The 27186-nt window shown below is 49.1% G+C and overlaps 10 protein-coding genes across 10 annotated transcripts; 5 read left to right on the plus strand and 5 right to left on the minus strand.

Annotated features, from left to right (window-relative positions):
* Positions 1-329: 329 nt before the first annotated feature.
* On the plus strand, positions 330-2045 carry N7457_003649 (arylsulfotransferase family protein; the record flags this gene model as incomplete). Its single annotated transcript, XM_057174694.1, has 4 exons — positions 330-401; positions 460-594; positions 661-1133; positions 1199-2045. 4 exons carry the CDS (start codon positions 330-332, stop codon positions 2043-2045), a joined length of 1527 nt encoding a protein of 508 aa, XP_057034845.1.
* A 224-nt stretch (positions 2046-2269) lies between these two features.
* N7457_003650 (uncharacterized protein) lies at positions 2270-2452 on the plus strand (the record flags this gene model as incomplete). Its single annotated transcript, XM_057174695.1, has 1 exon — positions 2270-2452. The coding sequence occupies one exon, from the start codon at positions 2270-2272 to the stop codon at positions 2450-2452; it is 183 nt and encodes a 60-aa protein (XP_057034846.1).
* A 759-nt stretch (positions 2453-3211) lies between these two features.
* Positions 3212-4707, minus strand: N7457_003651 (proliferating cell nuclear antigen; the record flags this gene model as incomplete). Its single annotated transcript, XM_057174696.1, has 5 exons — positions 3212-3229; positions 3297-3567; positions 3651-4084; positions 4149-4189; positions 4662-4707. The coding sequence occupies 5 exons, from the start codon at positions 4705-4707 to the stop codon at positions 3212-3214; spliced, it is 810 nt and encodes a 269-aa protein (XP_057034847.1).
* A 310-nt stretch (positions 4708-5017) lies between these two features.
* N7457_003652 (vezatin family protein) lies at positions 5018-7068 on the minus strand (the record flags this gene model as incomplete). Its single annotated transcript, XM_057174697.1, has 5 exons — positions 5018-5676; positions 5733-6184; positions 6238-6719; positions 6776-6969; positions 7020-7068. 5 exons carry the CDS (start codon positions 7066-7068, stop codon positions 5018-5020), a joined length of 1836 nt encoding a protein of 611 aa, XP_057034848.1.
* Positions 7069-10331: 3263 nt separating this feature from the next.
* On the plus strand, positions 10332-11298 carry N7457_003653 (uncharacterized protein; the record flags this gene model as incomplete). The annotated part of the gene is made up of 2 exons (XM_057174698.1): positions 10332-10541; positions 10603-11298. 2 exons carry the CDS (start codon positions 10332-10334, stop codon positions 11296-11298), a joined length of 906 nt encoding a protein of 301 aa, XP_057034849.1.
* A 1919-nt stretch (positions 11299-13217) lies between these two features.
* N7457_003654 (uncharacterized protein) lies at positions 13218-13502 on the minus strand (the record flags this gene model as incomplete). The annotated part of the gene is given in 2 exon segments (XM_057174699.1): positions 13218-13325; positions 13344-13502. 2 exon segments carry the CDS (start codon positions 13500-13502, stop codon positions 13218-13220), a joined length of 267 nt encoding a protein of 88 aa, XP_057034850.1.
* Positions 13503-14223: 721 nt separating this feature from the next.
* Positions 14224-15105, plus strand: sha1 (putative calmodulin-binding protein Sha1; the record flags this gene model as incomplete). Its single annotated transcript, XM_057174700.1, has 1 exon — positions 14224-15105. The coding sequence occupies one exon, from the start codon at positions 14224-14226 to the stop codon at positions 15103-15105; it is 882 nt and encodes a 293-aa protein (XP_057034851.1).
* Positions 15106-15620: 515 nt separating this feature from the next.
* N7457_003656 (uncharacterized protein) lies at positions 15621-17549 on the minus strand (the record flags this gene model as incomplete). Its single annotated transcript, XM_057174701.1, has 1 exon — positions 15621-17549. The coding sequence occupies one exon, from the start codon at positions 17547-17549 to the stop codon at positions 15621-15623; it is 1929 nt and encodes a 642-aa protein (XP_057034852.1).
* Positions 17550-19996: 2447 nt separating this feature from the next.
* On the plus strand, positions 19997-20263 carry N7457_003657 (uncharacterized protein; the record flags this gene model as incomplete). The annotated part of the gene is made up of 1 exon (XM_057174702.1): positions 19997-20263. The coding sequence occupies one exon, from the start codon at positions 19997-19999 to the stop codon at positions 20261-20263; it is 267 nt and encodes an 88-aa protein (XP_057034853.1).
* Positions 20264-20540: 277 nt separating this feature from the next.
* N7457_003658 (alpha/beta fold hydrolase) lies at positions 20541-21799 on the minus strand (the record flags this gene model as incomplete). The annotated part of the gene is made up of 3 exons (XM_057174703.1): positions 20541-21193; positions 21285-21487; positions 21537-21799. The coding sequence occupies 3 exons, from the start codon at positions 21797-21799 to the stop codon at positions 20541-20543; spliced, it is 1119 nt and encodes a 372-aa protein (XP_057034854.1).
* Between the last annotated feature and the right edge of the window lie 5387 nt (positions 21800-27186).

The following is a 27186-nucleotide window of genomic DNA, read 5'->3' on the forward strand; positions in this document are numbered from 1 at the left end:
AAACAATTGCATTGTGATACCGCAAGATTTCAAAAGGTCCGGCAATTGCAATCGGATATTCTATTTCCAAGTGGTACACAGCATGATCTCCCTCGCGGTCCCGAGCTGTATGTGCTGCATGAGGGAAGCGACATGACTGTGTCACAGAGTAATCCCATGAACAGATCGTTGCGCTATCTCCCGGACACAACCTCTCTTCTCCATTTGGCTTGTTGAGTATCAAGCTGGTGAGTCTACCGAGGCACAAGAGGACGTCAATCAGCCAGCTTTTATTATCTGGCCACTACAGCCAGACGATGGCTGTGTTGGTAGATTTCGGGCTGCCTATCATGCTCGGGATAATCCTCTCCCCGCACTATATTTGGAGAGTCATCGCGAGCTCAAATCAATGCTTTCAATCAGTATGGCACCATTCCTATCGTTGAATGAACACTTTCGGTAGCTAACGTATGTCAATAGCGACCAGATATTTGCGTCCCCGTCTTGAATGTCACCCACTATGAGCATGGCTATGTTACCCCAGGCTATATCTTCATCGCCCCTTATGAGGTAGCGACTTTTGACGATGGCCCTTACATATACAGCCATACCGGGGTAGGTCAAAATCTCCCCAGCGTACAACGGCCTCTCTCATCACAGAAGTACTGACAATCTCAACAGGAACTAGCCTGGGCTGGCGCAGTAGGCAACGAATTCGTGCACAATCTTCACCCCTGTCATATCGAAGGCCATGAAAAGATATGCATGTTGTCAATGCAGCATGGAGTTGGAGTCCAAGCATCTGGCCCCGTCGTTGCCTTAGATCCAGGCCTATACACACGCGGAGGGGAAAGAGACTTCACTGAAATCCTCGGTGGCAAAGAACCAGACCTACATGAGTTGAATGTTGTCGATAATGGAACTGCCGTTTTGACAACATGGCTAATGAATCGGCCCTGGGATCTTTCTCCAGTTGGAGGCCCGGTGAACGGATACCTGAGGAGTTCTGGGTTCCAGGAAATTGATATTCAAACCCAAACTGTCAACTTCATGTGGGACGCTGCAGATCACATTGAAATAGAAGAGTCGCATATGGAGCTTACACATAGACGATGGGGTAATGGTATCAGCCCCGAAACTGACTGGGACTTTTTGTAGGTCCTCTCTCTGTTATCTGTCAAAACTGGGCGTCTCTTCTGACTTTCAACCACCTACATAGTCACATTAATTCCGTGGACAAAACCAAAAATGGGGATTACTTGATCTCTGCACGCCATACAAGTACCATCTACATGATCTCCGGGCAGAATGGCACTGTCCTCTGGAGACTCGGAGGCAAACGACCCGACTTCACATTCGAAGCTGGATTGAACTTCAGTTCCCAACACCACGCCCGAGTACAAGAAGAAGAAAGCAACAGTATCGAAATTTCGCTGTTTGACAACGGATTTGACGAGTGGCACCAAACTGCGCTTTCGTCATCTGGCCTCGTACTGCGCGTGGATATGCAAACCATGCACGTTTCTCTAGTCCACCGCTATCTCTCGCCTAGAAGAATCCTCACCAACAAAACAGGAAGTGTACAGTCGTTGAAAAATGGAAATGTCTTTATCTATTGGGGAGGCACCCCATTCCTGAGTGAGCATACATTGGATGGCTCGCGTGTTGTTTTCGAGGCGCGATTAGCAGACCCCACTGGATACTGGTATCGTGGGTGGAAGGCGAATTTCACCACCACACCGACTACTAGTCCAGATGTCTATGCTGTGTCGGATCATATCTCGGGACCTACGACGTGGTTTGTCTCTTGGAATGGGGCTACCGAGGTGCGTGGATGGAGAGTATATGCTTCGCAAGAGGAGTTGGGTGGGTATAAGTTCATTGGATATTTTGAGAAAACTGGATTCGAGACCAAGATTGAGCGCGAGGATTTCTTTGCGTGGTCTATCATTGAAGCTGTCAATGGTATCGGGTTGTCCCTATGCAATTCCTCTGCTCCAATCCGTACCTTCCGCCAGGATTTGGCTAGGGACGATGAGCAGAGTGTGTTGAGAGAGCTATACTAGAACCTCAGAAATTCCATAGTCACTTACCAACCAGATCATACAAACAAAATCCTCCACCCAAGTTTATACAGAAGTTATTTACAAACAGAATCCAAAGGGACCATCCGTCCATACATGCAACCAAATCGGGACAAGCGCACAGATGAGTCATCACACGTGACACCCATATAAATACCCAAATCCGCGGCACGGCAATTTCCCTTCTTCAAGCGCCACCCCCACCAATGCTGCGTTTCTTTGCTACACACGGCGAGCCTCACAGCCCGTCCTCGCAAACCCTGGGTCCCGCCCAGGGCGCGCGATACCCCTTGCAAATGAGAAATTCGGAGGAATCTTCAACCCCCAACCCGCGCCGTCGTTCGTTCTCGCGCGTCGGCGCCGGTCCTGCCCGTGAGGGCCTGGTGTGAATCCTAGATTCACTTCTACCCACACCTGCACTTGGCATCAGAAACATCGGGGCCGGGGACCCGTTCGCGGGTTTCCGGAACCCCTTGGGAGAGTCGGTGCGGAGATTGTGTGTGATGACACTTTAGTGCAATACGCAGCATACCTTGCTCTGCTGTTCTCCTTGGAGATCGGTGGATGGTATCATTCGATTCCGATCATTCTGGTGGGGTTGGCGCTTCACACTTTTTTTCCAGGTCAGTTTTCTTTTACCCTCCCCCTTGTTTGTGGCTTGGGAGGGACTGGGAAGAATTTTTTTTGGCGACCTTGCTGATTAGTGGGGTTGTGGACCATCCTTGTGAGGTCCTTAGGGTCGGTTTGCCTTTGGGCTTGTGGGGTTTCAGTCGCGGAGGTTGGGGATTGGTTTTGTGTGGGCTTTTTCTACAACATACGTGTTGGAGTGCAACATTAGATACTCTTGAATCATATCTCTATGCTAGCTCAATGGCTGGTGTATTCTAAGAACTTTCTTTCTCCTGTAGCAATCTTTTACTTGCGATCTGCGGATTAAAAAAAAAAGACTAGACGAAGCTTGCGGATTTTTGAAAAATTTGCGATGTCGAAACCTCGACCGCTGAATGTGTAAATTATCGTGAACATCTTGTAAAATCCCTGTTATCAGGGATGCAGTGAAAGAACATTTCCTCCGGTTCTCTCCATTATCATTGAGCTTCATTTTTTTAGCATTGCCCATGCTCCCTCAAATCTCCCAAATAATTCGTTTACTCTTCATCGCCGATCTGTGTGCACAATCCCATGTTAGCTTGGTTTCCGACGATGCCAATGCCGAGACAAAAGATCACTCACCTTAGGAGCCAGGTAGAACCGCAGGTGGCCGCTTCCCAGACCGTACTCAACAAGCAGCGGCACCTCTTGGGACAGGTGCAACACGACAGATGAGGACAGGTTGGAGGCCTTGCAGAAGTTGACGAGGTACTTGAGGGAGAAGGTCAGGGCGACGGGTTCGGAGAGGCTGATAGAGACGTTCTGGTCGGGCTTGTCGACGTTGGTGTGCTGGCGGATAGTGACGGAGCCGTTACCGATATCACCCTGGCAGGAGAACTTGACACCCTCCTTGCTGGCCTCAATCACGACTGCAAAAAGGTATTAGCACCATGAGACTTGTGTTCTGCTAGTCGGATCTAGCTCTGGGGAAATCACTTGCCAGATTCGGACAACTGGTTGAGATCTCTGCAGATGCGCTGGAACTCGGCCGAAGGCATCTCCACGGTGGCAGCGTACTCAGTCTCGGGGATGGCCAGGTGCTCCTGGTCAATATCCATGAGCTTGATATCATACTCACTCAGTCGGTCTGTCTCGGCACTCTCGAACATCAGGTTGACGGCATCGGGTGAGTCCTCAGCCTTGAGGGTCAGGATGTCTTCATTCTGGGCGGCGCGGAGCACCTTGGTCAGGGAGAGCAGGTTGATGCCGAGAGCGATGTTACGGTCGCAACGGTAGGGAGAGAAACCCTCAGCGCGCAGAAGCATGGAGACCAGGGCAACGTGTGAGTTGTCCATGGCCTGGAGAGCGATTCCGGAGTCATTGCAGTCAAAGTTGCAATCTTGGACGAGATCCTTGATGGCGTCGACGACCTACACACAATTGTGTCAGTACTGCTTCCATTGCGGAATTGGTTGAGTGGCGTGGATCACATACGCGCTTCAGAAGGCTGGCCTGTTCCAATCGTGCTTCCAACACTGGTGAGTGGGTTAATTGATCTGTCCTTCGCACACAACAATCTCTTTCAAATTGGTAGTTGGCCGACTCACTCTTGGTGGTTTGTGTGTGTGTGGTTTGAAATTAGGTCGTAAGAGGAAGAGAGAGGCGTGGATTTCCTGATAGAGTCAAGATGTCAAAGGAGATGAAAGTAGTGAATTGGGTATGTATGTGGGCGAAGGTGAAAGAGACAGCAGCCTAATATACGGATCGCGTTGGAGGGTGGGGAAGACGCGGTCGCGTTTGGCGATATGTCCCTTTCCGGTTAAGTTGGATACCTCAGGCAGTAAGGCGACAAGGCTTCTTCGTATACATCTATGTCTAGCGTTTCCTATGTACTTTGTACGATAATTATCAGTTACAAGCGAACATAGACGTAGAAAATGAGATAATAATTTGTTTACAGAAGGACCTGCTGTAATATACAAATGGGAAATCGGTCTTGATCCTCACACGCAACAAAGTTGAATGCCAAAAGGAGCTCCAGGACCTGGATCATAGTAAGGACAGACGAACAGATAATAATGATACAAAAGAAATGAGTAATGAGCAGAAAGCAAGAAGCAAGAAGCAAGAAGCAAGAAGGAGAAAGAAGAAGAAGAAGAAGAAGAAGGAGAAGAAGAAGAAGCAATATTAGCCGAATAAAACACCGCTGTCGCCGCGCCCCGTCTATACATGTTGGTGGGTATCAATTTGTGACTTCCAGCTGCTAGCGCTGATTCAAGTCAAAGCTGTGCCGAGTGGCGCAGAAGAAATTAAAGAGATCCTGTGGAGTGCATCAAGCACGAGACAGGAATCCAAGTTTGATATTAGATGCTGGTAACTCGTTTTGCGGAGTTATTTCCTGGTCGCTGTTTGATGACCATTTCCAGCTCCTTAAGCATGTTTGTGCTGGCATCTGCCTTTTCGCGGGCAGTCGCCTGTCTGGCACGGTCTTCACGCACCCGTGCAAGACGCTCATCCCTTGTCAAGGACATTCTCTTGTTTCTTGATGCCGGGAGCACGACTGCTTCGAAGATTTCCTCGTCGTCGTAAATATGGGTCAGATCCGGTCGACCCTCACCATTCAAGGCCATGAGTGCGTCAGTGGGGCTGCCCTCGACTGCAGTGGAGCCTCCCAAGCTAGGGGTAGGAGACATGGGCAGCAAGAAAGAGCTTGGCGGTCGCGAGCGATCCCCAACACTGAGGCGATCTTGTTGACTGGCTAATGCAGCTTTACCGGTTTCCCACTCCTGGAGAAGACCCCTGAGGTCATTGCCTACAGAGTCATATTGTGTAAGGAGAGTAGCTTCGAATTCGTCCGGGTCTGCACGTTCCAGATTTGCATGTGACTCCTCGCTGACAATATGCATTTTCGCATGCAAGGCACGGACTCCTTGTGATAAAGAGGTAAGTCGCCGAAATTGAGCCCGTAGGTGATCCTTGCTTGGTGAGGCAGAAGGCAATGGGGATGGAGGAATATTATCATCTGGAAACATCAATTAGCCAACATTATTGTATTAGATGAAACAGATCGACACTCACGATCCTCTTCATTCAAGATTGCTGTCATCTTAAGCATGCTGGTGCCAGTCACTGCAGCAAGCTCACGCATTTCCTCGACAGCAGAACTCCATCTACCAATATCGGAGCCGCCACCGTCGGCGCTAAGAGCCAACAGGCAGCACAGAACACTTTTTCTCACACTGTACAATTTGCCGAAAAGATCCCGCAGGGCGCGCAATGAGTACTGGTCCTCATTGGTGCGCTGCGACAGGGACGCCTCGATTACCTCGAGTTCTTCTAGTCCAATGTCATAAATGTCGTAATATTTTGCAAGGTCGCTGTCATCCGTAAGGGGACGTAAGATGTTCTGGGATTGAACATATCGCTCAAGCATGGAGTGAAAACACTCTGAGACCGTGCGACGCAACCTCAAGCATCTTCGTGTTTGTACTATATCCTCTAACCGGCTGATAGGTGGTAAAGGGGTGCTTCTGCGAGAGTTCGTTAGCCCAGTTATGACAAGAGAAAACGGCAAATATCTCACATCCGATAGCCTCGTGAAACCAGTTCAACCTCCTGAATGAAGACCACGGATGCTGACGCAGCGGAATCAAAGCCTTGTGCGTTCCCAATGAAAGTGCCGGCTGCCTCAACAGCCTGGTGTCGGAGGTATTTCAACCATTGTCGTTTCGCAAAAGCATAAAACACGACGCCAACGGCCGGCACAAGGACCAAGAGCACGCCAGCTTTCTTAGGGCTGACTCCTGACCCTGTCCTCGGCCTGCTCCAATGTAACAACCAAGCAATCGAAAATGAGGTCAAGGCTGTGACAATGGCACCTTGTATTCCAAAAGTTGTGGATAGGGATGGTAGAGCTGAGGGTTGTTTTGCGGAAAGGACGTCGGCGGCGGAAGTGTAGGAAGGGGCGCTATGTTCGTTCAAGAGTTGTGACGCGACAATGACGTAACCAAATTGTTCCAAGAATCGTTTATTGTCACTTCGTGCTAATCGGACATTCAAGGCTGACTAGAGGAGAAAGAGCATGAGTATGATCCTGTAGTCTCCTGGATGAGGGGTCATACTGAGCATGCGTCGTAGAGTTTGGTGATAACCTGGCCCTGCGGTGTGCCTTGAAGGTCGAGTGGTTTCGGGAGCCTGTTTCGAACGCGATCCTGGAATCTTGAAGCCCCTCGGGGGGCAAAGTTGAAAGAATGGGTATGATCATCGTCGCTTTGGTTCTCCTCCACGGGCCAACTCTCCGCGTTTCCACCCTCTCCTAGTACGGATATCAGTTTGAATTCCTCGGGCATTTGGGACTTGACAAACCTTCCAAGTAGTCGGCCAAAGGTGAATTCTCAAACACGAGCGATTCCATGTTGCGGGATCATGCCGCGGTAGCAGGAGAGCGGAGAAGGAGGGTCGTGGGATGGTGACGCAAAACAAGTGATGATACAAGCGGTTATATCGGGTCCATGTCGCAGAGTGACAATCTCCAGGCAGTTAAAGAAAGTAAGGAATGTAAATGTTAAGAGTTGAGAATGCCTGGGGCCACGTTGAGGCACGTCCGGGGAAAGGAGGTCGCTCAGTCACGAGAGTCTAATTTAGGCCTGACCCACCTACCTATTCCTGGTGATTTTACAACATCTAACATACAGGCAAGGAGAATCTGTTAATCTAAAAGGAGATTACAAGGTACATTAGGCTACAGTTGGAGCATCCAAGGATAAGCCGCTTAATCCATAGGGGGGAAGTAGTGGACATCAGAGAGGGCTTGGCTGTGAGCTGCGCCATGCTAGCGAGGTTCAATCTGTAGGAGGCCTTTATGCGCATAATGATTAGTCAGCGGGCATAAACACCTCTTCATCCGGCCCCGTGAACATCTAGAGCCATCGACTGCTCAAGTTGGGCAATAGATCAGCATGCTTCTAGAACATTATACGGTCTTCTCCATCGGTTGTACTTGCAAACAGTGATTGGCCCTCTGAATTAGCCATGAAGATCAAATTGACCATCGCAGTATTCTCGGATCTCAGCAGGTCCAAATGTGAATGCCGCTGATCCACTCTTATCTACATGCCTCCGTGCATAACGCACACTGCATGTCGATAGAAGTACTCTGTACTCCGTACTCCTTCCAGTGTCTGGAAGGCCTAGGCTGGTGATCAAGATATCCGAGTCTTCCGATATGGCCATATTCAATGGATATTTCTCAAAGATACCAGTTGCCTTGTTGTTCTCCCAGTCCTCACAATGGTCCAGCGGTGGTAGGGAGAAGTTCTTTCGCTCCTCAAGTCATTGGTAGATATAGATCTGCAGCATGTAAGGGAATAAACTTCTTCGTTGCGCATCGGTTCCTTTTTTTTTAAGGTACATACATGCATGCAGTGATACAGTGGATCTCTACCCGCAGTTCTTAGTGGCACTCTAAACGATCACAATCTCCCAGCCTCCTTCCGGATGGTCCTGATGCATCCGAAGGTGCCTAGGACCAGGATGCTTATTCAATAACTGTACAGTCTTTACACTTGAGTAGGTACCTAAATAGGTATCAAGATCGCCCCCTAAAGCGAACACCACATCCCGTCCGTCTCTCCAGTGCGGCCGCAGTTGCGACGAATAGGATGACTTTTACCAAGATTCCCTGTCCAGAGATTTATTTCGACTGCTGGAAGTACCGCAGAAGGGTGGAGCTTGCCTGGCTTGGGTGTAATCCCCAGCGCTATGTTCGCATACCTATACCAGGTGCACTGTCCTTCGGTGTGGTGCCAGTCGTCACTTCTCTCCGAGCATTCCGGCGGTATCTGGTAGGGTAAAACACCGAATTGCAGCCTATTTCCATCTCAAGTGTCAATTTTGATCATCTTTGCTGTTTCCCCTCTGATATTTGACGGGTTGTGGATCTTCAGAGTCATACCCCAGTTTCAAGGTTGACAATCTTCCGGCTTTTTGGGGGTTAATTGAAGACTGATCAGAATCAAGAGTGAGTTGGTCAGACCATTGAAGAAGGAGCTCACTATCACATAAGCCCTCTCATATATGGATGTCTCAACAGGTTCACCTAGATGTGCGGAAGTTGGGCTTTGTTGATGTTATAGAGATGGAACGAGGAAATTTATTGAATACCCTGCAGTCATGTCTTATGAAATCATGTTCCTATGATACCGGCTGAGTTAGTTGTCATCACATTAGTTGACCTGATTGAGTAGATATCGTATCAAGGCCTGAGAAACAAAGCTTGTTGGGGGCAATGATGATATGCAGAGGTTTGATTGGAAGCTGCGATGTGTGGAAGATTATGTGCCCTTGGGTGTGAATGTGAACTAGGTACTATGCTTTGGTCCCTCAAATACAATATCGAATGTAAAACTGTCAGCCCTTTGGCGTTAGGCTAAACACGTTAGCCTAATGCCAGGGGCCTTTTGGTCTGTTGATCGTTTCCGACCAATGTCGCAACATCTTTCTTTTCTTGAATCCCAAGATTCTCTTCCTTTCCAGTCAACTCGTCTATCTTTGAGATGGTTCCTTCACGAGCAGACCCTTCCTACCTCCTGTTGTTGGTGAGAAAGATTTTCGACACTTCAGCATAGCCAACATCTCACTATAGCTGACACTGTGTCATAGTCAACACTTCATCAAGCCCTAGTTCTTAGCTCGCCAACGCAAGGAAGCCTCGTTGCTCCTGGAAAAATGCTTGCTGAATATACCTCCTCTCTTTATTCCATACCTATGAATTGATGTTTTCTGTTCTCTCACGTCCCAACATCTACATGTAACTTTGACAGCTAACAATTTGTTCTTCCTCGCCTCCCTAAACATCGTACATAGGAACTAAAGCAGAGCTTAATGGGAACTACATCTTGGACATAACCTCGCTGTTTCCAACAGAAACTAGATACCAAAACTGAGTCAAATCAACGGTTTGTGGTTTTCCTTCTGCTCAATGGCAAATCTATGATTTTCCCTAAAGAAGTCCAGACTTGGTTTATAGCCTTCCTCCGTGAGTTTGAAGTCGTTTGCAAGGAATATAAACTACATGCAAGTATTCTTATCTTCTTCCGGTCGGAAACCCTCCAGTCGCTGCCTTATGGCTCTATTTCAAATCAAAATGAATCCCAAGGTAGTTTTTGCTTTGCCTAAATTCACTGAATATCCCAACATATGAGATATCGAAATGCGGACTAGAACGAGCATCGCTGCTGACGGGCGGTCCCATCTTTAATCAGATTACGATCAAAACCGCCACTGTCTTTGGAATTCATGCTGTAGTATTGCATGAGTTCTTTTCAGTCGATGGGCAAGGCAGGTCCAGAGTCGTTGCAGAAAAGACGTCAATAGATATACCTAAGGCATCAACCACATGTATGTTTGGGTGGGGGATATTCAGTCCAAACGATTCAGGTACCAGATTGGCTTGGAAACAGCCTGGCGTAAGTTCTCAGGAGAAAATTCAAAGGAATGAACTAGAAGGACACATAGCTCGCGGACCTCTGATCTATTTTCCGTACACGCCGATCGTTCGTAAGACTCACTGTATGTCAGTGGAGCCCATCGTACTTTTGACCTTGGAATCTCACTCTCATCTTCTTCCTTTCTTATGACCTTTTTCACTGTGTATTCTCCAGTTACACAGCAAGTACGATGCCACCCCAAAAAGTACGGGATCAGTCAGGATGGCATGACTATTTAGCTGCCCGAAACGCTCAACTACCATCCCTCCCCGCGGTCACGAAACTCAGTAATACGGTGGTTCGAATCCTCGGGGGAAACCCTGGTGACATGCAACTACAAGGAACCAATACTTATCTAGTTGGAAGTGGTCAAACAAGAATTTTAATAGACACGGGACAGGTTAGTGGTATTGGCTCTGACAACTGGATAATTCCATATTAAGAGGGAATCGCGTTGACAGGGATTTCCCATCTGGCTCACAACACTATCCAACTTCCTCAATCAGCACCAATTGAGCATCTCTCATGTCCTGGTAACTCACTGGCATCCCGACCATACCGGTGGTCTCTCGGCGCTGTTGGCCAAGTATCCATCTCTGAGCGCGGCAGTTTACAAAGCCGATCCAGAGCGGGGTCAACAGTCCATTCGCGATGGGCAGACCTTCACTGTTCCAGGTGCTACACTCCGAGCCTTGTTTACACCTGGACATAGTCACGATCACATGTGCTTTCTCTTGGAAGACTGCGGCGCCATGTTCACAGGCGATAATGTGCTTGGGCATGGAACCAGCGTGGTTGTCGAAGACCTGAGAAAATACATGAAAAGTCTACAAACAATGAAGCAAGCTGCCGAAGTTGAGGACATTGCAATCGGATATCCCGGGCACGGTGCCATGATCAAAGACCTGCCTGCCAAGATTACAGTCTACAGTAGACATTGGGAGACGCGGGAAAGGAGGATTTTATCGGCGTTTGTTGGGATAAACCCGAAGGCTAAAGTATTTTTGACGACCCAGGAGACTACTGCACGCCTCTATGGTGCTGCGATGGATGCAATGGCCGGGCCATTCGTAGCGCAGGTCTTGTTAAAACTGGCCGAGGAGGGAAAGATTGGATCTGCTGAAATAGGACAAGAGAAAAAGTGGTTTGTACTTTAGAATACAGCACTTGTTATCTGCCCTCCTGGGCTTTGGGCATTGAACGTGGAATGCGAATATGGTACTTCAATTCTCTCCGATTGCCCTACTTTGGCCGCGGGCGAGTTGAGTTCGATGTCTGTCCGATGAAACCCCTTCACAGGAGCTTGCCACAGCTCTGGCTGCTCATACTGTCTCCTCTTTCCGCTACTTCTCAACTAGAACAGTCACCCGATGTCGTTTTATTAATGATGATATGAGTTTGGTCTCCTCATTCATAGATAGACCCCGTAAGCCCCTCTGTCTCTTTCTTTCAGCCATCATCACTGCCAGACCTTCCGCTTTCGAGATACAATATGAGTAATTAGTTCCTGGATTCTTTCTAGATACCATACGCCGGTGATCTGTAGAAGATACTAGAAAAGTAAGTAACCGTGCAACCTTGAGATGCCTCAGTTCCTGCCTGGTTGTTCAGGGCTCCATATTTGTAGACCAAACATTGTTTGCTCTTTTGAGGGATATAAAGTTGCTGTCCTTTCCAGCAATAGCGAATATGGATTTCTTCTTCTTCTTCTTCTTCTTCTTCTTCTTTTCTTGGTTGTTTGGGGAACAAAGCTTAGTTTTGCCTTGCCTGATGACTTTGCCATCCTATATGGGGCCCAATCATTCTATATATAAATTTATCATTCCAATCTTCAAGACATGTTCGGCTTTCTTTATTTATATATCCATCGTTAGTTAACTGCATTGTGGATCCTAAACTCCTTCTTGTTCTGCTGTGCTTCAGCTATCAAAGGGACTCAAACAGTCTTCCTGATTCCTTCTCCTCATATCTCATTATATCTTGTATACTGTTGTCAATTATGCCCAGGTGAGTTATTTCATTCGTTTCAGCCTAGTCTCTATTTGATATGCCTCTTGGATGCCTTCTATTGCAAGTCGTGTTCTGGCCTTACGAGACCAGATCGGGCTCTAGGACTTCCAAGCAGTAGAGGTGTGAGATTTAATGACTGCAAAAGATAAAGACTGACTGTTGCTCGACAAGCCGCCGAATTTCTTGCGCAATCTGCAACAGTAGTCTCTCGCCCCCCTTCATTGCGGCTTTTCTCATCGACCTTTGTTCCAATAGCGATGTACCAGAACTTCCGACTCCACATGAGTCGTGAGTCGTTCACGCTGCCTCACATTTCTTGCAGTTACCTTTGTACTCGATCCACCTCCTGCATCCTGTTCGTCGGTGCCTGCTTCGTATTTGCCATCGTCGCCCTGGTGGTTGTTCTTCAGTTTCAAGAGAGACATGCGAGGGTTTCTATCTGCGCGAAGTTAGCAGCGTGCGACAAGTCTTGGTGACACCACTGTTGTTGGAACCGCTGTGAATTGAGAACCATGCGCCATACATCTCTACCTCCCGGCTTTATACACAAGTTTCATCTTCAAGCCTGAGATGTTCATCTGGCACAGTACATCAAATGATGTATCTTAGGGTCGGAGGGTTGACCATATCACTGTCTCTATAAGAGGAATGACGGAGGTTGAAGCAAAAGGACCGAAATATGTCTCTGATGATATTTGTCCCTCGGTTTGGTCACTATTTCGGTTGTCTTATATGACATCCCTACATCTGTTCTGTCCTGTTCTCCGTTCTTTCATGCCCTTTCACGAAGTTCATTTTTCAATATCGCGTGGCTTGGAGGCATCATCCCTGCGAAGGGACATAGTGGCCAGTGTCAAAGACCTTATCTTTTAGGTATTTAACTTCCCAATTTGGACTGATCCTCAACCCCTACCGACACTGATGATAGAGTCAAGTATGAGCAACGTGATTGATAAAGACCTCTAAGTTATCATCGTTGACTTGGTATTCATAATCGACAAGTTTACCATTAACATAAGCTAACAGGAATTACAGGGGAAACCAAAAGACACGGCGCTCTCCATATTTAGGAGTTGGAGAGACCACGTTCAGATAACATGTTCCTGTCCCCCACTTGCTGGCAAATTTTCCTTGTGATGATACCACGGGATATCTCGTCTGAGATACCAAATCTCTGGAGAATTGGACTCACCAGGGTCATGATGGAGGCCGTGGCAGCTTTCATCACTGCGGTCGTTACCCTGGTGCTTCTAGCACCGAACCCGCCTCCAATTCCGACAGAGGTCATCAACCCACCGATCATGTCGCTGGCTCCAGGTTCTCCGGCACTTGTGATATCAGGCATCAACATAATGGGTGAGGTCATGACTCATGTCCTTCATGTCCAGCTTAGACTTCTGTCATATTGATATCTGAATGAGCTATTTCCCTTGTGCGGGAAGATGTCTGCTGGTTTCCTGGGAAATCTCCTTCGACGCGAGAAACAAGGCTCCTCATCATCTTTCTGCAGATATATGCGTTGCATTGCAAAGTTGATTGGAAAGGTGTGAAAATGCAGAAAGCTAGCTGCTACACAATATAGCAAAGTCGACAAGATCAGATCCAACATTTTATAGAGATGAATCATTGTACGAAGTTCTTGCTTTCAATCATCAAATCATCAACCATTGATCTCTTTTGCTACAGAGTCTCTTCCTAGTAGATGAATATCTCGATGTAGTATACTCCGTACTATATATGCATCACTTAAAAGGCGGAGAGGCAAGCTGCACATCCCCCCTTCCGCCAATCAGACGCGATTCCCCCGATGGTCGCTATGGCGATAGCCGTAAACACCGTCTCAAGCCCGCTGTTGCAGACGCGATCGTAGATCTACATGTGTGACATATATATCGTGATTCTTCAACAGTTGACACATAAGATCGAGTCTCGCCCATCTTCCCCGCACCAGAGCTGATCCCTTGATTGACTTCACCGCTTGTTGGCACAACTTCCAGTGGCGACATCCCCGTCGTTCTTTCCCCAGAGCCACCAAGATGAAATCCCCGTTCTTGTTGGGAAGCCTCGACCCAATGCCTGTGTTTCTAGAAGGAGCCCGGACACCCTGCTCGACGAGACAGGCGGCTACAAAACGTGGTACCGGATTCAGTTCTTCCCACGCATCCACTGCCACTGTTTTCGTGCGTCTCTTCAGTCCATCCAATCAACAAACAGACGTCATGTCACAGATCTCTCAACCTACCGAGTTCACGAGCCCAAAGGCACAGTCTACTAGACGCCAGCTACGAATGCCGTTGACAGGGTCTCCCCGACGAGCTCCGCTCCAACAAACATTGAATCCTCCCCAACCGGGTGTCACAACAATCGATGTCCCTGGTAGAGGGGGAGGTAAAGAGAACATTCCTCCCGGCAGACCCACCGAGGCCAAGGGAAAGAACAAATCCGATGATCCCCCGCTGGTGCCCGGAATGACGCGTCGAGTCGTGCAAAATGCTACTCCCAGAAAGCCGGCGACGAGCAAGACCAAGGAGACTTGCAAAGTGCCGGGTCGAGTGGCTCTGGGTGAAACGAGGGGCAATATCGTCAGGGTTCCTCAAAAGCAAGTGAGAGATACACCCGCTCGCGATTCTCGGATCTCTCGCGCGAAGCGGACTTTGTCTGCTGTCGTCATTCAGCGTGCTTGGCGATCATATGCGCAACGACGGAATGATCATGTGCGTGCCTCCGCCATTGCCAAAGTCAAGACAGAATGGGCATGTGAGGTGATTACTCGATGGTGGCGTATGGTCAAGGTCCGCAAGCTGCGACAGGAGGCCGAGCAGATGGAGCAGATGGAACAGCCGCAGCAGATTGAACAGGTGAAACACACAAAACAGAAGCCCCGATGCCAATCTGCTGCTCAGCGAACCCCTGTTCGCAAGAGTTGTGGCCGCCGAGGGATTCGGCGCCTTTGAAGGATCCATTCTTTTGACCCCCGTTTTTCTTATGTTTAATGATACCCCCCACAGCGTTCTCGCCATGATTCTTCTCACAAACGACCTTGCCTGAAACGCATTCAAGGCTAATTTTCCAAGTTCGACCCCCATTCTGTCCTTTTGTTTATGCTAATGATAATCGGCGCTTTGATTCACCTGCAAGGCATTGTTGAGTTTACATAGTTCCTTAGCAGAGTTTTTGAAATGACAGACAAAAGATTGTTTCATACCATGTCATTCTTTCCTATCTAATGCTTTTATTTCACTGATTTATCATGGTCCTGTGAATCAAGGATGGCTCTAGATATCTCCTATTTTAGGCATCATCAAGCAGACCCATGCGGTGCAGATACCTGTAGTGCTGAATATATCCCAAGCTACAATTCCTACAACAGGTTTGTACCAATCAAATCCTTGTTAATCGTGTATGTTATACTCTCTATACACTATTACGCGTCCATCTCCTTATTAACAATCGCGCCACCAATCCCCATCTACTGCCCATCCTTCACAGCCTTAGCATCAGAAAGGAACTTGGTAAACGCATCACCGCCAACAGCCGGAACAATCGAGTCAGGAATATCCGTACCCGAACTATCCCGATCATCAACAGTCTTCGCCTTCGTCTTCTCAATCCACTCCTCCGCACTCTTATACTCGCTATCCGCCTTCGCTGTATCCCCACCATCAATCGCCTCCAACATGGTGATCAAATGCTGGCACGCAGTAGCCCACTGCATCACGACATCCGCCCAGGGAGCAACATCATTGGCGAAGCCCTTCATAGCCATACCGGGGAGTACGTCCGGTACGGTGGCGAGGAGCTTGAGACGGTCGCTGAGTGGCTGGGCGCCGTCGCTGGAGTCTTTGCGCGCGGCCCAGAAGGCTTTGATGTCGGCGTCGATCTTGGGGGAGTTGACTGCTGGGTTGCGGTAGGGCCAGTTCTGGTGGAGGTCGACGAAGGCGTCGAGCGCGTCTTGCACTTTCTTGTCGTTGCCGGCGAGCTCTTTCAGGATTGCGGCGGTTGAGTCGTCCGCGTTGTAGGCTGGTCCGTTCCAGGTGTAGTCGGCGTAGTTGGCGAGGGAGAGCATGGATGCGTAGGATTGTTGCATTGGGTTCGTGGTGAAGCCGAGAATGTCTTTGTAGAGCTCGGCGGCGCGGCCGGTTAGTGGGTTGAGGAACAGGCGATCACGATCGGCATCGTTGACGGGGAAGTTGTCCCAAATGAATAGGTTGTCGGTGTTGTAGGTGGTGTCGGCGGTTTGGACGCTTTCGACGGTGATTTCGTCGCTGAAGATTCCTTCGCCGGTCCACTGGACGCGGATGTTCTTGTTCAGGGTGGTGCCGAATTTCTTCTTGTAGGGGTCTGAGGAGCTGCCGGCGTAGTTGGTTGGGACGGTCTCGAGATTGTCGAGGTTGTTCGCTTCAATCCACTCGCTTTGAACACGGTTCAGGTAGTAGGTCTGGGCCTCGGCGATGTTGCTCGAATCGCCAGTGTCAGCCCACTTATTCTTGTCTGAGTCGCAGTGGAACTCGAGACCAATATCATCGAGAGCAATATAGAAGCTGTGGACACCAAGGTCGCGAATCTGATCAAGCTTGGCTGTGGTAGCGGTGAAATCGTCATCGGACGAGTAGCAAAGGTCCAGGCCGGGCGAAAGAGCAAAGGTGAAGTCGACATGGTTGGCATTTGCAGTGTCAACGAGCTCCTGGAGTTCGGAAAGCGCCTCGCCGGTGTATTCAGTGCGCCACTTGGAGCGGAGAAGCGGGTCATCCTTAGGCGTGTAGATGTAGGTGTTCATCTTGTGCTTTGCGTAGAAGGCATACTGGTCGAGACGTGCCTGGTGAGACCAGGGGACGCCGTAGAAGCCCTCGATCGACCCGCGGATAGACATGAGCGGCCAGTCGCGCACTTTGATACCTGGAACTTGGCTGCCATCGAGAAGTTGGCGAAGAGTCTGTACCGCGTAGAACGTGCCACGATCGTCCACGCCATTGAGGACAATGCTCGGCTTGTCTTCATAGTTACCAGCCGCGAGGACGTAGCCATCGGGATCGAGACCATCTGCAGACTTTCCAGTGAGAGCTTTGGCAGCGGCAGCTCCGGCGGCATTTTCCCCTATGGTTCCGATGAAGATCTGCGTGCCGCTGCCGGTGGACTCAGACGAGACGGCGGCATTGCCACCGGCGGCAGTCACGACCGCTTTGACTGCGTTAATCGTGGCCTCGTCCTTGGCCTTGCCGGTTACGATGGTGACATCGCCATCGAGTGAGACCTTATTGCCTGCTAGCGAGATCTCTTGGGGAGGGGGCCACACTGTAGGGGTCTGGTCATCACGGGCAGCAAGACCAGTGTAGGCAGTGGGCGCCGCATTGGCTGGCCCAAGAAGGCAAAGAGCAGCAACAAAAGCCCGAATGTACATGTTGCGAGGGGGATTGAGCATAGGACGAGGATTCAATTTCTTCAAGGGACATGGCACTTATATACACCTCTACTGAAGGTAGGTGGGGGCTTGCAACCTCAGACGCGTTTGTTGACAGATGTGTTCTGAGCGGTTACATCATGATGGTAGATGGAAGATCATCTCCAATGGTTTAATTGGATTTGATTCATTCCTGCTTCACAGAATGGGGCCATATGCAGCATTTTGATTCAGATGTTTCATGCATGTATACAACTGCATATGTGGACAGCAGTCATTTGGACCAGATAAGATCCCAAATAGGATATACTCCGTACGAGAGGACAAGTCTCACAGCATATCTACATATCGGATGACAGCTTGCTCGGATGGTAGTGCTTTCAGGTGGTATTGTTCGCGAGAGCAAGTGCGCAGTGACGATCAGTTCGAACGGCAAGGGTCGGTATATCAACACTGCAGAGCCAAGATAGGAAGGGATCTTGGCAGTTCATCACTCTCCCTTCCACTTGTTCTCTCGCGACATAATGCCCACCGCTGGAAGCGATGCTTGGCTACCATGGTCTGGTGTCGACTGCTGAATGTGATGGCGAAGACAGGGATAACGACCCTGCTCAGGTACCACGTTGTCGATCGGTCGATATTAAATCCCCACGGCATTCGGCTCGGCAAGCACGCGAGTGCAACATGAAGACGTTACAGCAGACTGCGGGGTTTGCGGGGACAACCTGGAGACTGTCGGGCAAGAGACGAAACTGTCAAGAAGCAGAATGTGTTGAACAGTATCGAGTGACGGGTTTGGGTCTGGGATATGTTCCTCTCCACTTGAGATACCCCAGAGGCCTATCTAAAGCCCTGACTCCATTCAGAACAATGAACCTGTGGAAAACTCCATGGCGTTTGTACCAAGAGAACCATGCAGATCTCTGGGCTTCAAGCCAAGCAAGCCACCAATATCAAAGCCGATTTGGCACAATCAATTGCCATTCGTGTCGCCGGTGATTTTGCGACGATATCCGAATATCCACGTCATCAGGTTCGATCTACTTCGTATGGCCTCTCCAATGTGGGATATCGATTCCAGTCAATGTAACTATCGCACCATGGTGTCTAAAGCGCAGACACTAAGATGAATTGATTCTGTCCCGGTCAGTTACTTGTTGCACTCCTCAAAGTGTGATTAGCCGCAACGGATGTCTAGCATCCCGGCCTGCGAGCGAGATGCTTCCACTCTATCACAACTCCTGTGGACTGATTTCCTCCACGGCCTCAACTGATGTATTCTTATACCAAGAGTCCGCTATGGAGCCTCAAGGGCTTCTGATTCTGCTCACGGCAAAAGCCCACAGAGCTTGAAAGGCATGCAGTGTGGCCAAGATCCATCCCTAAAACCCTTGATATAGGGTGTCACGTCACTGAAATTGGGGGCCAGCGCTAAAGTAGCTCGAGCACCATCATCTTCAGTCGAACATGTGGCTCAAAGTTTTGGCCCCATGCCCTCGCCCGCCGACATTGCTGCTTGGAGAATACTCCATATTGGACCAGGCCTTCATCACGTCCAAGGCATCAACTTTCTCATCGCTCTGACTGCGCCACTCCGAGATTGTTGTACGGACGTGTAGCTGCTTGATCGAGCGGCTGAGCATTCCTACCAGCGTAGAAATGTACGGTGCTATCTGACGCATTTCTCTCTCACAGCCCCGGAAAGTCCCCAAAGCCCGAACCTCGTGCAAGATTCTCCAATGATCTTGATCTAGCGCGTGACTATCTCAGGATTAACGGGGACCCCCTGCCTCCCAGGACAAAAACAGGAAGGTCGCTTCTAAATCCAACACGAATCGCGTCAACTCTCCTACTATTATTAGGCGCATCGCAAACGCCCAGAATATGGACTAGTTCAATACAGATAGGCGAGAAATTGGCACTATATTCATCTCAATATTCTACGTTCCAAACCGCTCAATATAGCATCGCCTCCCAACTATTGCGCAAATAACTAAGAGACTACCCTCGAGCTTTTCACTTTTTCTTCTAAGCTTGCAAGGCCAGAAAGGAGAAGCAAAAAGCATACATCGTGGCGTTTCCCACCCAATGTTGCATGGCCGAGCAGGTGTCTGGAATTCAGCAAATGGCGAATTCCTAACCATTCTAGAAATTCCATTCAGAAGAAGTGGCCAACTGCCTCAAGTCTCGACTCGCATGTCTCGCCTCATCCATTGCTTAATTGGCTGATTTCATATTAACCACTCTATACCCCAGTGCCACCGACGCACACAAACAATGATGTCATAGCGGCGCACGCCCCCATATATCAACCGTCCTGCTTCACCCTTTTTCGTTATTGAACACATTATCATTTACTATATCTTCCTCTCACTATATTGAGCGCGAAACTCGCAAGGATCTCTTTCAGTCCACTTGAATATTCTACACACATTCACACATCCACAATGCCGTTTGAAAGCAACCAAGATAAAGGCGCTACTGGAGCTGCCAAATTCGTTACTTCCACACTGGGCAACACTGTCGGCGGTGTTACTCGCACGGTCGGTGGAGTGACGGGAACTGCTGGGCGAGGTATTGGTGATACCATCACTGGCGCTACGGGAAGTGCGGGCGAGTCGATTGGGAATGCGCTTGGGAGTGCGAGTACGGGACTGGAGGATGGTACAAAGAGGGTAGCGAAGGGAGTGGAGGATGCTGGTCAATGGAGATGAAGGGCTAGGTTGTGATTTTTGAATTGGTATTGTCCTTCCCTGTACATCAGTGTATACATTGTATCTAGCTCCCGAATACCATCGTGTTTGTTGACTTGATAAGTTTTGGGCCGTTTGTAATATCTCTGAAATCATGATCTATACTGTGCTATATCTACTGGCATGTCTTGCGGTGTCCAAGATCTAGTCAATATATACATAAAGTTCTCATATTGACTATTCGATTTCCATCAAGAGAATGCTGCTCTGTCAGGCGGCCATAAAGCCAACTCTATCCCTAACTTAACGTGTTATCCTCTGCACCTGGGATTTCTTTGAAGATACTCTCCCATGCCTCTGCGGACTGCATCAAACTATCATGATCAGTGCTAGACACTACTCTTGAATCGAATTCGATCACACTTCTCGAATCCCCATCGCCTCTCTGATGCCAACACTTCTCAATATAAGCCTGTCCCTTCACGCCAATCATGCTATCAGACTCAGCAAAGAAGACCCGTACTTTCAACGGCACACCTGCTCGTCCTCCTTCGCGCTCTGCCAACTCTTTCACAAAGACCTCATAATCCTCACATTTGCCCCACGTGTTAGGTTCTTTCCGTAGACACTGCAGCGCCTCACTGTTAGACCCGACAGTATTCTCCTGGAACATGAACTGCATCATCGAAGAGTCTATCTCCTTCTGCTGCTCCGGGCTCAATCCGTAGTTCTGTGCTATATACCCCCGGTTCTGAGTCTGGTATTCACTGCTCTTGGTCGAAACCATAGCAGAAAGCTTGGTAATCATTGCTCCGCTGGACGCTGTGACAGACCCATCCTGCACAAGGAAAAGGCGCGGGATGTGGTGCCATAACTTGAAGGCTGGGGTGGGGATGTATTGCGCCATTTTCATGGATGTAATCCCCGATATGGCGGGATCGACCCACGGCGCTGGCATATTGTCAGATTCAAGCTTACGCATGGCCCCAATGCAACCACAGATGGAGAGATGTCAGGATATTATGTAGGAAGTGCAACTTACCTAGAAGCGAGACCATTGGTTTTTCAGGATGCAAGATATCCCGACAACAATACAAGGTATTCAGCAGATAGATAGTCCCAGCACTATGCGATGCCAACGCTACGTGCTGGATGCCTAGGTGTGCCAAAAGTCGTGGGACTGTTTCAACCCAGACGGACACCCGCTGCGCCAGCGGCACGTCGGTGGAATTGCCCATTCCGGGACTGCTGGGATTAGTTCGTGGGTTATGAATTGTAGCTAGGTTGCATTTACCGGTCAACAACCACAAGGTGCACACCCCATTTCTCGGCCATTGCGTGAAGACATACTCCAATGTACCGGGATGAAAACATGCCCGGCATTAAGAGAAGAGTCGGGGTATGGCCGTGCTCAATGGGCTTGCGACCATACTCGCCGTAGGTCACGTTCAGGGGGCCATGAGCTGTAGGGGAGTCAAATGTGAAGGAGCGGTGGAAGCGGGAATTGGAAACATAAGAGAGGGCGAATGACTGGGGAGAACTTGGGCTGTACTTCATAGCTTCTCATGCGGGAAAGGAAGATGTATCGGAATTGGGGTGCTCGAATGAGGCTGAGAGAGGAGGGGGTGCAGCAGGCATCTGTCAAGGAGTAAGCGTGGATATGTGGCGGCCTCAGGTTGATGACTCTCAACGACTTCCAACCTTGTACTCCGTACGGAGTATTCATGCTCAATATGTCCAAATAAGCCGATGTGCTGGAGCAGTTATTGTCTCTATGGGTGGCTCACTCTGGTCAAATTGAGTCGACGGAATGTCGAGATGATCCTGGGGGCCAAAATTCATCTTTGTGCATCGCCAGGCTTGTATTCAGCCTCACGTCATGCTGGGGCTTAGTCTATCTCGACTCTATTCTACACATCATGCTCTGGATTATCAGTGGTGATGATTTCTTCCACTGCTGCGGATAGTGATAGCCATATACGGTAGGCCTCCATGAGGGCAAACATTGCCAACATCCTCTTGTGGTGACGATAGAAAAATAAAAACCAACATGCAGCTGGAAACGAACGCACAACCAAAAAAAAAAGATGCAATACTCATACACGGGGAGGGCCAGACATAAGTCAAGCGGCGCCATGTCGCTGTTGTAGCGCCCTGTCGCCAGCTAGACCACTGGCCCGATCACCCAGCGCCTTACTCATGTACGCTTCATTATATGTTCACCAAGGACAGGAAATCTTGAGCTGTAGTCATATGTCTAGTCTATATCTCAGAGCTTGAACAATAGCTAACCCATCCAAAGCTTCAGGATCCAGTCATTCCCCACGCTCTCGTTCGTTGTATTATCTATCAATATAATCATATCGTCGGCTCATATAAAATGCCTATATGGCGTTCTCAGACTGCTTGTTCAAGGCGATACGCCTCATAGAGGGAACCCACTATTATTACAATAGCTCCCTTAGCCACGAAGGCATGATGGTCAGTATTAATATCTTATGTGATTGATACTATATGCCATAGTGAAGCAAGTTGATCTAGGACAGATGCGAACTTCAACGAAAACCCCATTTAGACATAGGAACATCTCCGGAGAATTTGCCCCCGGGCTGTGAGGGGGATGGACCCGTGTTGCACAGTCCCATGCCTTGGGACAGGGTTAAGTCGGCGGCACATGAATGGCGTCTCGAAGACCACTATATGCTTTACAACACGTCGAGTTGTTTTACATTTGAGAACCGCAGAACGAAATACAACTAGGTCTACGAAATACACGAAACAGTTTCATGATCCATACCAGGCCATGTATTTCCAAATTCGGAATGCCCGTTTAGGAAGTAAGATATCGGCTACAACAATGATTCCATCCATTCTGAACCCTCGAATCAGAAGAGAGCAATCCCCATGCTTTGATCTCCTTTCGCACATCCAAAGCGTCACCATCCTGCCCCATGATCCCATCAACGCAATATCTCATATTAAACAATCCCCGCAAACGCAGATATCACATCATCCCACTGCACCCCAAACATCTAATCGCATGAAGATCCACTGCAAATGGAAACCCACATCGCGCTACCAATAGACAATTCCGATCCCCGCATGTCCATGCCATCCACATCTCTAATATATTAACGATCCTGCGTTGTACAGGACCAACATTGACGTAGAAATATAGATCCAACCACCTAATTTGATGTAGAACTATTCGGAAAACACCGCGCCGCTAGCGTAAAGTCATAATAGAAACCATAGCAACCAGCCCACACGTGCGATCAACATGCACATCTCCATGATGTCACAATCCACCAGAGTCAAATGAGCTTCTGAAACGTGCCTAACGTAGAAGCCCGAGTCCCTGCGTCATTTGATATATAGAAACACAGCGCATGGGTAATATGATATCAACCTTCATGTTCACAGACCACGGTATTGGAATGTCGTATTGTGCTTGCCTATTGGAGGTCCCCCTTCGGAAGGCCCCAGCTTAACTCGGGCGATCATATTGGTCATATTGGTCATATTGGAGAAGAGCGAATGAGGTTTGTTGTGTTGATTACGTAGATCGGGAGTTGTCGATAGCCCGTGATCAGCAAAGATTTGGGGGATTTTGCCTGAAACGGCGTTTTTGCCGCTCTGTTTCCTTGGGCGAGGCAGATTTGGTTGACGAGATTGGAAGGTCGCTGGAACACAGTTTCAGCTGTAAGAGTGTAAACTAATTAGGTAGGTCTTGGTAAATCCTGGTAAATCCTGGTAAATCCTGGTAAATCTTGGTAAATCTTGGAAATGGTAACATGTTTCTATGGACCTAATATTGCGAAATAGGAGATTTCAATGTTTGGGCGACAATGGGTTTCTTAGAGAACCTGACTGCGACCGTGGACTTGAAACTGGGAATGCCACAGAGACTATCAAATGGTCGTCATTGACTGCTAGTTGCGACCGTAAATTCAAAACTCATCCAGGAATCATTATCCGCATCCGATGCTGTGCTAGGAACTGCGCACGGGATTCCCATAGTTGAGGCCGTGCCATCACAAGTCTAGTTCGCACACTCCGTACGGAGTCGATGGTTAGGCCCGGTTCGATCTGCGGAGAGGGGGTTGACGATCACCGCGTATCAAGCGCTTCCAGAAGATGTGAAATCCTCCAGGGTTGTCACGTTTGGTGTTGCGTGTACTCCGTACTCCGTATTCCTTTACGTTGGACGTCGAATTTGAAATGTCAGAATGTCGGGGCAGGTATTCCGGTGCCTCGGACTTGTGAAGAATCTATTTTCGCATCTGACGTGGACAGGGATGAGCGCAGGAAATGACCAGAGCCGCGTTGGTAGGTGGCGTGTGCCAAGGCAGATATTGGTCATGGTTGAGTGCTGAAAATGAATCAGGACGCCACAGCGTTGATTGTGTCCTGTGTCTAACGGTGAAGTGTAACGAGGCACTCCGTACAAGATACAGGGCAACTCGAGAGGCATCCAAGGACGGAGTACGGCGTACTCCGTTTCCAATGCAGGTTTACAACAGCCAACTTACACATCTCAACCCCCCGGACCGAACCGACTCCCCGTCAATCCCGAATAACACTGCAACCCCCTGGCTCAACGCATACTATCCGTGAAACTGCTTGGCAAATACAATAGCACACAGATAGTACGGAGTAGTGTTCGCCAAGACTCGAGTCCTGCTCGTGAGCATGATCATCTCATGATCGCCCTTGGCGAAGTCATTCCCCCATACAGAGTCCTCGATAACCCCATTCTATTGCCTAGAGAAGGCGTCAGACATTCGTTTTTGAGATCACTAAAGGTATGACAGAGCTTGGCATCGAGAGGAAACCCTATCATGGGCCAAATGGTTATCAATATCGTCAATATTGTCTGGTGCCAAGATTTCTTCAAAAGGAGTTGTTGGAAATAGAACTCATTGAGCCCCCTTTGTGGAGACCTGCTCCCTCCCTTGCTCTCCCCCGTATGGAGTATTCTCGCCCCTGAGGTACAGAGTACGGAGTACCTGTTACTCCGTACTCATCACTGCCCAGGATACTACCGAGCTCCAGCCTGTACTCCGTACTCCGTGCCGGGCGCATTCTCAAGACTCCAATGCCTAGATCTTGGCGGTTGACTTCACCACGCGCTGTCGCCAAGCATTCCGACGGTGAGGCCCAGTCCAGGGTATCACCGTCTCCTTACACTGTGCACTGCCTGGTAGATCATTGATCTGGCTGATCTCCCAGTCCTTCCGAAGAGAACTTGGTGAATCCCCAGATTTATCTTGGCGAGAGGGTCATGGGATGGCGCTTCAGGCTGTCACGTTCCGGTTCGGGGAGATCTGCTTCATGGATTTGATTGTGTCGCGTCATTCCAGGGAGGTATTGGGGTGGACTTGGCATTTGTCGACCATTGATCGGACCCCAACTTGGGCAGTCGATTCTTTGATGTGATGCTGAATAGCTGGGGTATCGGGGGACCCTAATACACTCGATGGGAGGATCGGAGTATCCTGCACAGACCAACCATTGAGATGATGATCTACACGTTAGTTGCTGTGCATGGTCCTTAATGCGTGAAACGTCTCGGGGGATCTCCTTTGTCCTCGAAAAGGAAAAAAAACAAAATATCTCGACGTGTTCACGGGTAGATGTCTGCACCAGGACCAAGACAGCTGGGCAAGTGGCTCTCTTCCCGGACCGGCAACAGACTCAAATGAACAACAGCCAAGATCGACAATATATTTTCGAGCATACCCTATAGGAATATGCAAAGTCAAAGTACGAAGCCATGGAAACAACACGAATCCCGAGGACAGCCGCTGTCACCAATTGTCTTGGCTCTTACAATAGTACAAACCGTTGTAACTGCATCTGGCGCATTGCAGTAGTCCCAGTGGAGGAACGGTTGAAAATGCCTCATACATAGCACTGTATTCCGTATGGCAAGTATTCCGTATTTCGTACAGGTATCGGGTCTTCTCATTTAACCAGCCGTCCCTTTTCTTCCCAGCCTGCTTATCGCGCTCGCATGATGCATTGCAGCTTGCAGCGGCCCAATCTCTTTCATCGCTTCTCTCCACTTCCGGTTGTGTTCCCGGTCAACGATCCTGGTGGTATATGGGGTGTATTATTATACAGTAGTCAATCGCGCTTCACCTTTTAGTACCTAGATTGAGGAAATCTACTCCGTACAACACTCGAGAGATCCCGCTCGTGCCAACCTGCGTCCGGAGTCCGGACCCCCACATGCACAGTTCACACCTTATTGCACTGTGTATGTTGTATGTATACAGCATTTCCTATCCGGGAATGTCCACTTGGAGGCGCTCGGGGTAATTGCCATCGAGCGGGTCAGATCGGTTCCGAATCGTCAATTGAATGACTGCCACGATGCTTGAGCGGAGAATATTGCGTCCATCATGCCACGAACACAGCGCTACCCATTAGTGCGCACTTTGTTGTTCCCTGGAGGACTCCGTACACGCATTGCTACCGTTCCCACATTCAGCCATGGAGCCACTATACAACGTTTAGGGCCAGTCGCACAATTGAGTCTGTTTCGACGAGAAGTATTTTTTTTTTTTGGGAGAGATCGGGAGGGGGTGTTTTTCTTGGCTCATTCCGCAAGTCCCAACCAGGTGGTCGACAATTGCCGCCCAGCATTTCGCGGCTTGTCTCCCATGTTGCTCTTTTGGCGAAAACGAGTCCTCCCCAAGTGAGGGGTGGCCAAGGAAACCAGCGGTTCCTTTTTGGGCCGTCTGCGATCTCGATCCTGTCAACGCGGGAACTTTTGTCGGAATGAAAGGACTTTTGAGGGGGGTCACTCCCCGTATCCCCTGTATACTGGGTATCGAGTGAGCTGTACTTCGGGTGCGATCTTGAATTCCAATGGTGGACTTTACGCCTGCATCCTCATTTGGATAAACCAAAACACGAGCGAATCGCCCCCCTCGACT

The sequence above is a fragment of the Penicillium paradoxum genome (assembly GCF_028828445.1).
Source record: "Penicillium paradoxum strain IBT 22861 chromosome Unknown utg000003l_segment0_segment0, whole genome shotgun sequence".
In the NCBI taxonomy this organism is placed as follows: Eukaryota; Fungi; Ascomycota; class Eurotiomycetes; order Eurotiales; family Aspergillaceae; genus Penicillium; species Penicillium paradoxum.